Source organism: Alternaria alternata (assembly GCF_001642055.1).
Source record: "Alternaria alternata strain SRC1lrK2f unplaced genomic scaffold CC77scaffold_22, whole genome shotgun sequence".
Lineage (NCBI taxonomy): Eukaryota > Fungi > Ascomycota > Dothideomycetes > Pleosporales > Pleosporaceae > Alternaria > Alternaria alternata.
The window spans coordinates 67,124-78,384 of NW_017306211.1; the positions used below are offsets into that span (position 1 = coordinate 67,124).

The window sequence follows — 11,261 nt, forward strand, 5'->3', positions numbered from 1 at the left end:
TTTCTAGAAGGGACGGCTTCCTTAGACCTCTGAGAGAGATCTCTTTGCGGGTCTATACTATGTCCATCATCCGGCACTTGCGGCTTCGAAAGAGGGATTAAAATATAGTCCAAGAGTATAACGTGGATTCTCGAATGCACATTGTCCGAAAACCCACCGCTTGTAAGCACGCTAAGGATAGGAAACCATTTCCCCCACCACTGACGCACGAATGGGGTCCTCCCGCACTAATTACCCCAGCGGCTCGACTCGTCCCTTTTCGGGCCGTGCGGGATGTCTTACCCCGTATTACCCGAAAGTAGTCGCGATGTAGACGAGAATTGGAAATCAAAGATGCCCATCATCGATCAGACTCGGTACTTCAGCCGGCGTAACTACGGTCAACTCAACCACTTACAAACTCACACGCAACGGCTGCACCTTTCCGATGCAGGTTTCGGCACCAATTAAAGTTTTCGAGCACATCTACTAAATGTACCGTGTAGCGAAGTTACGCGTCATGTCATCAAGCATAGCCCAGCCAGTGCGACACGTATGTGTTCTTCTTTTGACCGTAACTCCTCATCTCAGCCTAGTATATCTTGGATGTTACGATGAACCGCAGATAAACGAATCCGAACCAATAGACAACGGGGGCTTCTCCATCTTGATCTTTACGAGATTGGGTTTCCTAGTCTGCACTGCATGTAGACTTGTCAACTCCGCATAATGCTGGAAGCATCTTTCAACATAAATTACTTTTGCCCCAAGAGATTCTGTGACTTCTGGTAGTTCCAATACGACAGTTTTCCTCTTCTTTCTGGAGAAGACTGATACACTCCAAAAATGGAGCCTGAGCCTCTAGACCCAAGGGCAATCGGTTTTATGCGTCGAAACCTTGCAATACTGCGACAAACCCCAATGTCGGTAGTGCTTGCTGGTCTCATCCTCTTAGCATCTATGTATCTCCCACGGTTCATGTTCAAGTCGCAGATGGCGAGATTTCCACTCATCCTAGAGCATCTAAGTAGCGAGCAGCGGCGAGCAAGGTTTCTCGCAGGAGCAAAGGCACTCTACAAGGATGGCTCTCAGAAGGTATTTCGACATAAGCAGATACATTTCATTCTATTAACTCGCTCCTAGTTTAGGGGAATGGCTTACAGAATGCAAACTTTAGATGGTAAGCGAGGTCTGACAGTACTACAATTATTCTTACTAAATCCTTCTAGAGCAACAGATTGTCCTGCCTCTTTCCGCATTGACAGAACTTCGCAAAGCCCCTGAGGAGGTGCTATCCTTCTACGACATGTTTTCCAAAGTATGTAATCCATGCGACATGAGTGGCGTAGTTGCTCACGCGCACCCAGGGCCTGGAGGAAACCTACACTTATGTCGACATCAAATTTCTACCCGAGGTTGTCGATACAATCAAGAGGGATCTTACACCCAAGCTGAGTAAGCATGGGCATGATGCTCCAGTATGCGTATCATGCTAATGAAAACAGCGAAAATCACCTCAAAGATTTGTGATGAGGTTGATGCTGCACTAGACACATATCTCCCCTCCCACGGCAAGTGGACGGAGATCAATGTGTCAAAAACAGCTCTGGATATTATTGCAAAAGTCTCAGCCCACCTCTTCATCGGAGGCGATGTTGCCAACGACCCGGGTTATCTCGAATGTACAAAGAACTTTACCGTCCATCTGGGTGAGGCCACCAAAGCAATCAAAGTCACGCGGGTGTGGCTCAGACCCTTCCTAGCTCCCCGACTGCCAGAGGTGAAACGTCTTCTCGAGACGAGGACAAAGCTAAGAAGCTATGTCAAGCGTGTGATCGAAGAGAGAGAGGCCAAGATCAAGGACCCGGACTGGGTACCACCGGACGACATGATGCAATGGCTCCTTGATCGAGCTGACCGCCAAAAGGACACGTTGGAAGACTGCACAGCTGCCCAAGTTCTTCTTATACTTGGAACGATCAATGCATCGATGCAGACTTTGATTGCCATTTTGCATACGCTAGCAGTGACTCCCGAGTATGTCGAGCCGCTTCGAGAGGAGATTCGAAATACTTTGAACAGCGACGGATCGATTCCAGTCAGTGCGATGAAGGAGTTCGGGAAAATGGATAGTTACTTCAAGGAGGTGGGCATGCATTTTCCGGTCATTATCGGTATGTGCTTTCCTCGTGCCTTTGCTTGCTCGATCTCGTTTCTTACGCGAAGCTAAACAAAACTTGCAACAGAACCGTATTTCCGCCGGGTTCGCAAGGGCTTCACTCTGTCAAATGGGCAGTACCTGCCCCCCGGCGTAGCTATAGTCATAGCGAACCCGCTCGTCACAGACTCCAAGTACGATACGTTTGACGGCTTTCGACACTACAAGTTACGCGAGGCCAGCGCGCAAAAGGATAAGCCTAACCATCGATGGCTTATTGCAAATGAAATTGAGTTCCGATGGGGCTATGACAACCATGTCTGTCCTGGCAGATTCTATGCGCATAATCTGCTCAAGATTATCTTTGCTAGAATAGTCGAAAATTACGATATCAAGATGCCAGGGGATGTTGAGGGAATAGAGGCTAGGTACCCAATGGTCGAGCACGGGAATGTTGTCATGGAACCAAGAGACAAACCTCTTCTACTCAGGAGGATTAAGAGCCATCAGGGTCACGTAGATTGACGTGTACAGACAGATGCTTATGCATGCGAAGACTAGCTCGATATGGAGGAAATCTTGTTGAGAGAGCACATGATGCTATGCGGAGGAAAATGGAGGTTGGAAGGCGTGCAGCTTTGCTTACTATACACATGTGCTTCGTCTACTTCATCACAGTGTAGAACCGCCAATGTTGGTCGCCTCACATAATGTCCATTATCTCTCATGGAGCAGCAATCTTCCAAAAGGCACCAACGACTCTTCTTTCGGATTAGGAGATAGTGATGCAATCAACTCCACCAAGACTTACCAGTACTTTCCATGCATCTGTACTGCGCAGGGTACGCTAGGAGCACGTGACCAGCCGAAGAAGCAACCTGCACCTAGTGTACACCTTCAAGGTCACCAATTTTTGACGGCGCCACACCTGAATTGGCTTAGAGGCTAGAGTTTAGAAAACTGAGTGCATGGAGGGCAGCACGCGGCTGAGCATGGGGAAGCCGTTGGCTGTTGAGCTAGGACCGGACCGACGCTACAAAAAGCATGACTGCGCACATGCTCGGGTTGGACCGCAGCAAACTGGTGGCATGTGCTGTATCTTGCGGATGAAATAGCAAAACACTCGCGTATCTGTGTAGTACGCTTGACTGGATCAACCTGGAGCTGTACTTGCCGTTGCAAGCGATTTACGAGGCTGCCCCAACTGGACTGTACATCTTGAAGGACCGGTGTTGCGAGGTTTGTCTGCTGCGAAAGTCAAGTGGTGCGCTGATTTCCCCACCTTTTCGCCTCGATTACTGCAGAAATGATTTCTTTTTCCAGCCCATTTTCCCGGTTCGGCAATACCAACTAAGCCTCCAGCACACCCAAAGACGATTCTGAATACTCATCCATACTGCTGACACGACTTTCCAACGGACATCCAATGCAAGAAGCTCTTTGTTGCATCTGTAAGACATGCAATGCATCTAATCTTCGTAAGCCGCTAGATGAGAGAGCAGGAACACTCGCTGCGTTCTATATTTCACGCCTGGTGTACTTCTACCTACTAGGCATCACAGAACTTGTGTTCTGTATACCAATATAAAACGAGAAGATACCTTCTCCTTCCATGAAAACAGGAGGCTGGGTTTGATCCACGATAACATAGCTCAATCAAGTGAAGATCTGTTCGGTAAAGCGGTCAGGAATATAGGTCACGGGTTGCATTCTTCAAAAAGCATGCGATAGTACGCGGAGACCTTCAGTCGCCGAAATAACAATTTGATACGATGATGCTTGTTGCTTTTGATGCAGTCCAATTTCACGCGGCCAATGAAAGCTTTGCCCGCTGCGATATGGGGTACAGAATGCATCGGTTGTTTCCATGCACGTGAGCTATGTAGGTTTCATGAGCAAACAGAAGTACATAAATAGAGAGAGAGACACCCAGAAAGAGAGCATCGACTCTTATATCCTCTACCTACTCCTCATCATTACCTTACTCAAGCTCCTTGAAACACCACGATGGCCAACCAAAACCTTTCACGCCCATTCCTCATCGAATTCAACGGCCAATTCGTGGTCAACCCCAAAATGGACGACAACATGGCTTTCGACGGCCGCATCCCAGCCAGCATCGGTGACCGTGCGAATGCCGCTGTTTTCGAGCTCCATAATGGCGTTTTGCACAAAGCTGGCGGACTAGGACCCCCTATGCACTTTGGTCGTTTCCGTATCGAGCCGCTTGCGTTTATGCCGATGCCCGTTTACTGGATCCCACAACGGGAGATGGTGCAGCAGTGCAATTATGCTGGGGAGGAAGACTCGCCCACGGTGTTCGAATCGAGTGGTATGTCAAGCTTTCGTGACAGAGATTGGTGATGACATGAATGGCTGACTTGGATACAGGGTTTCATCTTGGTGTGCTACCCGGCCAGGAAAACCTAGTTCGTGCCATGCCACCAGGCATGTTCCCTGGTAAGTATGAAGGCGACTGATAGACGTACCTGGAATGCAAACACTAAGTATTGTAGGATCCGAGATGAAGGTACATTGGCAGTAATTGAGTCTATCCTATCGGTAGAGAAATGTCTTGGTCGCGATCACCGTTATCAGGAACAAGTCCCACTCTGGAAGACATGGCTATGAGGGAGAGATTTATCTGGATCGTCGTAGTATAGGAAACTATATCCCGGGATACAAACCCATTCATGTCAAGAAGATCTTGTCAAGTTGTTGTGATGTACAATCCATGGAACGGATCCTAGTCGTTATGATGCTACAACCTCGTCATGACATTCAGCAGATGGACAGAGTTGCGAAATTAAGATCAAGAAGATGGTCGAACCGATCATCCAAAACTAATTGAACACCAGTTTGAACCTCGTTCTGGGTATCGCTAACTTGAAGTGGCTACCTTTCCGGAACAACCGCCTATACTTGGACCACGAAGACCAGCACTGCTTGCGACAGAGTCCAGTCATAACCTTTTGACCAATGAATCTATCAATTGTCCCTTCGGGTTTTGCTATCGTCGAAGTGTTGCACTGCGCAATGTTCTCGCGCACTGTCTTCGCATCGTGAAAATACGGTCTAACAAAGCACTACCTATACTCCCTTCACGCGATGGTCATTACGTAACTAGACTAGATCGGGAGAGTTTCCAAGCCACTCTTACCCAACGTACCCTTCTCACTTAATCCCTGACTCTAGTCCTTGCTATCAATTGACTATCCTGCGATCTCGATACGCCAACACGCGCTTGACAAGTGTATCAATCCCAACTAATTTCACGTCCCCACGTTCCTTTCAAATCACCATCGAAGCAGTCGACTCGATACGTTTACCCAAGTGCATTGATATCGGTATCCCCGCCACATCCCTTCGACCGCTATGCCTCTTCGCAAAATGCCTCCTGTCACGGGTAAGCCCATACACGCCTACTCCCACTCCTGTCTTCTATCTTACTAATCGTGCGCAGTATACGTCCTCAAGAAAGACCGCATGGCACTCTTGGACGATATTACCGACATTCTCCAGAACGAACGCCTTACGCTATCTTCCCGATGCATCGACAGACTTGGAGACTGTTTGATGGCCAAGCTAGAGCCCACCCTAATACCACACGACCGCAATGACCCTGATCGCGCAATCAACATGGCGCAAAGCGCCCGCCTTCGAAATATCAAGGCACAAGGCCCATATCGAATAGTAAAACGGACCAAGACTTCAAAGCACACATCGGAGCTCCATCAGAACTCTAAAGTCGTTCGACATGTCCGCCTTGGACGATTCGGCGGTTCAAGTGACGGTGACGAGTCTCGTATGAACGGCGAGTTCATACCTTTAGATGGTGCAACTAACAATGAAGACGCAGACGAATACAAAGCTTTAGCAATCACGGAAGCGGGACAACATAGCGTTGAGTCGCGCAAGGTGCCTTCAGCCGTTTTGCATAACCACCTAAATGTCCCGCGCGACACGCAAGAGTCTTTCATATCCGGTCTCGACATTACATTAAAACACAGGCTTCTGGGAGCCGCAAGAGCGAGAGCGCCAAAGAAGACTAAGATCAGCGCCTGTCTCACTGATCGGCCGCCTTCCAAGAGACACACCTTCGAACACCCCCCGGAAGACACAAATTCATCTTTCTATTTTCCCAATACCGCCCCGGCTTTCTCACAAATGCTTCCCAATGTGGATCAATCTGCATATAGCAAGCCAGTGGAGATGGAGGAGCGTGCAGATGCCCTTGTCAAGGACGAGCCCACATTCAACACCAAGAACGATTTTCCCGCCTTCGATAGCAAGAACCTGGTTCGGCATCAAGCTCATAATGTCGTTCCTGCCCTCAAGATCTCGAAGAAGAATCTTGAGTTGGTCAATGAAGCTGAGTTTCAGCCTGAAGATGCATCAGTTTCGGTGGAGATAGTGGTGAAAAGTCCTGAGCATATCTTCGCCGATACCAAGGACGAGACGACGTTCCAAACCCAGGCGGACAATACCATTGACGTCAGCAAAACCTACCCTGATCTCAAACACGACTCGACTTCTTCTCCGGTTGCTGCCATCACGATCACGAAGGACACCACTGCTACTGTTATTTCCAGCACCTTGAACTCAAGCCAGTCTTCAGGTGTCTCTATGTTTCCGTCTTCCGTAGCAACCGAACAAGCGCTACAGGACACACCTGACTCTACCTTCTTTAGTCAATCTCAGGAAGTCTTGACCCAGTCCCTGGGCCATACCATCACTCGAACTATCGACCCAAAAGACCTCCAGCCGCCCACTTCATCGATGGCAAGACGCCAGAAGCGGGCGCTCAAGGCTCCAAAGAAGGACGCCGCTGTGGAAATCAACCCTCGCCGCTCTGCGAGATTGGCTGCCAAGCCTAAACCCGCATCCGCAACTACTGCAACCAAAGAACGACAGGCGCCGAGACCAACTGCGAAAAACGTTCTTTTGCTATCTCTAGTGCTTAACCCTGGATCGAAGCGCCGCCGCAAAGGAGCTCCTGAGAAAGAGGATGAGGATGATTACGAGAAGGAAGGATATGACAGTGGCCGTAAGAAGAAGGTTGTGTCGAAGGTAGCGGTCGAAAGGCAGCGTGAGTCGAGAGGTAACGCGACGAAGCGCGGTGGTGATGGGCGCGATCGGAGGACTGCGCTGGAACGTTATGGCCTCTAGACTACATGTCTATGTGGGTCACACGGTGGTGCAGGTGTGTGGATGTTGCTCGAAAACAGTCCATAGCCGGTGATTAAGATGGCTGGAAGCTCAAAGGGCTTTGCCATAGACCAGCACCACAACAGCACATGATTGCTGCGATAGACGAGACCGTGGTTCAATGGCACGGCCATAGAGCAGGTGAGACGCGTCGAGGTTGTAGCCCACCTGGACATCTAGTGGGATGCATGGTTAATTGTTCATTTAGTTCTTTCTGTTTCTGCCAGCTTGCACTATAACCTTACTTGGGTCTGCATCCGTTGGATGTCCAGACGCCAGTTCATATCCAGCTGCGAATAGTATGTTCGAAGCAATGAATTCGTTGTAAAAGTCGCGCATCAGGTCCACTGCGTGATGTGGCTCGGGTTGATCTCGGCTCTCCGCCCGTGTCCTTCGAATTCCGCATGCGCGTCACGTTGGCGCACGAATACGCGGTCAGCATCACCACTACATGCATACTTCAACCCTCCTCTACAGTACCTTGCTGTGAAGTAAGCCGGATAGATCTTGCTGCCTGCCTTGGCCATGCGTCTTTCTTTCTCTCTCCTCACGGTCCTCCTAAACCTTCACCCAACCATTTGCACCAACATGGCCACCTCAAATCAACCCCCGGCATCATCCACACCAGACTCCACAGCCTATGCCCCAGTAACGCGCATAGCGACTTTCCGCTTCCACCCGAACGTCACCGCAGAGCAAAAAGGTGACCGCGCATCCGCCTTTCTCGCACTTTACGCCGAGCATCCTGAACTGCTGGTCGAAGCACCTGTAGGAGGGAGACCGTTGAATACGCCGTTGAATTTGACGAATGTGAAGCGGGAGAGCATCTGGGACTTGGGTTTCGTTGTTAAGTTTAAGGTATGTAGAAATCGGGGTGTGCAGTGTGGAACGTAGGGTGGAGTGGTCATGCGATTGGATGGCATAGTGGGGGATGTGAGGGTGACGGAACGGTGGAGATGGAGTACGAATCCTGACGGTGACTAGGACGAAGCATCGAGACAGAAATTTGACCTTGATCCTGGACATGATACACTGAAGGTGGGTATTCTATTCCTTATCTCACATGGGTTGAGCTGATGCCAGAGAAGAATGAAACAGATCCGTTGCTCGAGCAGGTTTTTGTGTATGACTTTGTCGCGCAGCCAAACCTCGGGTGGTAGTAGGCATTTATGAGGAGGTATCCGTGACTGTACCTTACCGGCTCAAAGGATAGGTAGCTAGGAAGCAGATGTATCGAAGAGCAAAATTGTAACGATGGTCCTTGCGGATTCGGTGTTTAGGAGAGTTTGGGTGTCCTTTACTTCCGAGGTCCAGACTGGACTGCGCTAATTAAGGCGGGGTGCGCGACGGGCCTCAGCCCACTTTATCTAAGCGAACAAAGCAATGGTTCATTCATCGTCCTGTCCGACGGATCAACGCACAGCTGAGCTGAATCACTCCTTGCAACAATGTGCTCCTGCAAATGGCGTCCCAATCTCGCTGTGTCTGCACCAAAATGCGCCAACCACGGCAGGCCCGCCGAATAAGGTACGGCCAAGGCGGTACTTACGATCTCAGCCAGCCACAAGCGCGGCATTTCCGCCAGCCACAGTCTGGTGCTCAGCTCTGGGGCTGAACTGCATTTGCTACCAAGACCCTTTACAGTTATCGCATCAATAGTGTCCGCTGTCCTAGCACTGGATTGGGACAATTAGCCTTTCTATGCCGCCTGATGGGGTAACACACCAAGTCAGCTGTGGGTTCGTGAACCCTCAGCTATCCCAAGAACGCAGTCCAGAACGTGGAGGCGCAATCGTAGCGGCCGTTGTCCGAAGCCCTTCTGGTTCTTCGTTCTCCCAGCAGTGCTACCAAATGTGGGTGTGCAGATAGCCCCTACATTCCATGCTGGCACACCGCTCTGCAATATATCTATCCCTACCTCTCCGCATTTCTTTTTCTTATTGCACCCAATAGATGATCGAACGCCTCTCGTCTTAAGTCCCAATTCTCTAATAATTCTGGTACCGTTCCTGGTAATCGTGTGCTTCGGGACTTCAGCGTTTCGTTCTTTCAATCCCACCCTGCTACTTTTCCGCTACTGCGTCACCAACCACCATGTCTCACTCTGTTGACGAGGCAGATAAAGATTGCACGCATACTCCCAGGAAGCTTATTCTCTGTTTCGATGGCACTGGAAATGTGTTCAACGGGAACACTTCGGATACCAACATAGTTAAACTGTACGACAAGTTCGACAGAAAAGACCCTATGCAGTACCACTACTATCAACGTAAGTAACTGGCAAACCCTCGGTAGTAAGAATCTAACTGAGTGTTCAACTTCGAAGCCGGCATTGGAACATACAGTGCTGATGGAGGACCAATCAACAAAAGTTTCATTGGCAACATCAAATCAAAGATCTCGAAAACCATTGACAGTGGTTATGCCACCACCTTTGATGCCCATGTCATCGCGGGCTATCGCTTTATCATGCGATATTACAAAGAAGGCGACAAGATCTACATGTTCGGCTTCTCGAGAGGTGCTTTTACTGCTCGCTTTCTTGCACGCATGATTCATGGACTCGGCCTGCTCTCTGAAGGCAATGAGGAGATGGTTCCATTCGCATATGATCTGTACCAGCAGTACGAGAAAGGACTGCTACCCGATGCTCAGCAGAAGCAAGAGGATCCTCCAAAGGATACGGGGTCGAAGAAAGCAGCACCCACCAGCGAGGAACGTCAGCCTCTTCTTCACCAGGATGACGAACCCGATGAGCAACAACTCAAGAGACATAAGCTTGAAGCTTTCACATCGACGTTCTGCCGTTTAGAAGGCATTAAGAATCAGCGTATCAAAGTACACTTCTTGGGACTCTTTGACTGCGTTAGTAGTGTCGCAGTTCTAGACAGCCCCTTTGGCAAGGTCCCCAAAGCTGTCTCCGTCCTCGGAACCGCCCATCACGTTCGCCATGCAGTCGCTGTTGACGAGCATCGCGTCAAATTCAAAGCAGCTTTGATGCATCAAGACGTTAAGGATGCTAAAGCGTTAAACGAAGTCATCAAGGAAGTTTGGTTCCCCGGAAACCACGGTGACGTTGGTGGGGGTTGGCCTGCTCCACAACCCAAAGAACCTAGCTGGTGGCAAAGATACTTCACATCCGACAAGAACGGTAAGCCCTCTGATCGGAGCCAAGATCCCTATCAGATGAGCGATGTGCCTTTGGCTTGGATGATCCGCGAATTGGAGCAGCTAGGAGCAGTTGACGATAAGTCGGCCATCAAATGGAACCCGAAGAAAGATGGATTTAAGAAGAGCTTCTTCAAGAAGATCAATCAAGCGTACGAAAGCCCCATGCATGATACACTTACGGTAGGAGGCGGTTCCTCTTTCTTCAAGGTCATGCTTTGGAAATTCATGGGTAAGTACACGCGCACACTCCAAGATGACCTGTGACTAACAATATCGAAATAGAAATCCTGCCCTTTCATCGTTGGGAACTGCAGTGGAACGCAGCGAAGAATGCGTTTGGGTGGGTCTATACCGCATGGCCGTTGAATTTGGCATCGGGACGAGACATTCCCGAGGGGGCGCTTTTGCACGACTCTCTCCTAAAGAGATTAGCACGTGAGAAGCATTGGAAAGCTGGAAGGGAGTCGAAATACCTTCCATGCAACAACCAAGGCGATAAAGGGAAAAACAAATCGCCAGAGTGTTTGCTGAACACCAAGTTCGACCCCGTGAAGAAACTCGAGGACAGAGGTGTACCGAAAACAAAAGACATCGACTTCGATGAGCCTGCTGGCATCCACGACATCTACACTATCGAAGGTCAGATCAAGTTTAGTGGCTGGGATACTAAGCTGGTCGAACCATAGAATGTGAATCCGCGCATGTATCATAAGTTTCTTTTGTGTCAACATGTTCTACTATCGAA

At 49.5% G+C, this 11,261-nt stretch overlaps 4 protein-coding genes across 4 annotated transcripts; all 4 read left to right on the top strand.

Annotated features, from left to right (window-relative positions):
• Positions 1-864: 864 nt before the first annotated feature.
• CC77DRAFT_997367 (cytochrome P450 monooxygenase-like protein) lies at positions 865-2,757 on the top strand (the record flags this gene model as incomplete). Its single annotated transcript, XM_018536513.1, has 6 exons — positions 865-1,074; positions 1,123-1,168; positions 1,209-1,297; positions 1,347-1,434; positions 1,485-2,153; positions 2,226-2,757. 6 exons carry the CDS (start codon positions 865-867, stop codon positions 2,660-2,662), a joined length of 1,539 nt encoding a protein of 512 aa, XP_018381586.1. The 3' UTR covers positions 2,663-2,757.
• A 2,770-nt stretch (positions 2,758-5,527) lies between these two features.
• On the top strand, positions 5,528-7,306 carry CC77DRAFT_1065198 (hypothetical protein; the record flags this gene model as incomplete). The annotated part of the gene is made up of 2 exons (XM_018528794.1): positions 5,528-5,543; positions 5,601-7,306. 2 exons carry the CDS (start codon positions 5,528-5,530, stop codon positions 7,304-7,306), a joined length of 1,722 nt encoding a protein of 573 aa, XP_018381587.1.
• Positions 7,307-7,758: 452 nt separating this feature from the next.
• Positions 7,759-8,529, top strand: CC77DRAFT_1024069 (hypothetical protein). Its single transcript, XM_018525797.1, has 3 exons — positions 7,759-8,203; positions 8,330-8,383; positions 8,434-8,529. The coding sequence occupies exons 1-3, from the start codon at positions 7,934-7,936 to the stop codon at positions 8,503-8,505; spliced, it is 396 nt and encodes a 131-aa protein (XP_018381588.1). The 5' UTR covers positions 7,759-7,933; the 3' UTR covers positions 8,506-8,529.
• Positions 8,530-9,327: 798 nt separating this feature from the next.
• On the top strand, positions 9,328-10,862 carry CC77DRAFT_389913 (hypothetical protein). The gene is made up of 2 exons (XM_018531491.1): positions 9,328-9,614; positions 9,672-10,862. Exons 1-2 carry the CDS (start codon positions 9,440-9,442, stop codon positions 10,778-10,780), a joined length of 1,284 nt encoding a protein of 427 aa, XP_018381589.1. The 5' UTR covers positions 9,328-9,439; the 3' UTR covers positions 10,781-10,862.
• Positions 10,863-11,261: the final 399 nt, after the last annotated feature.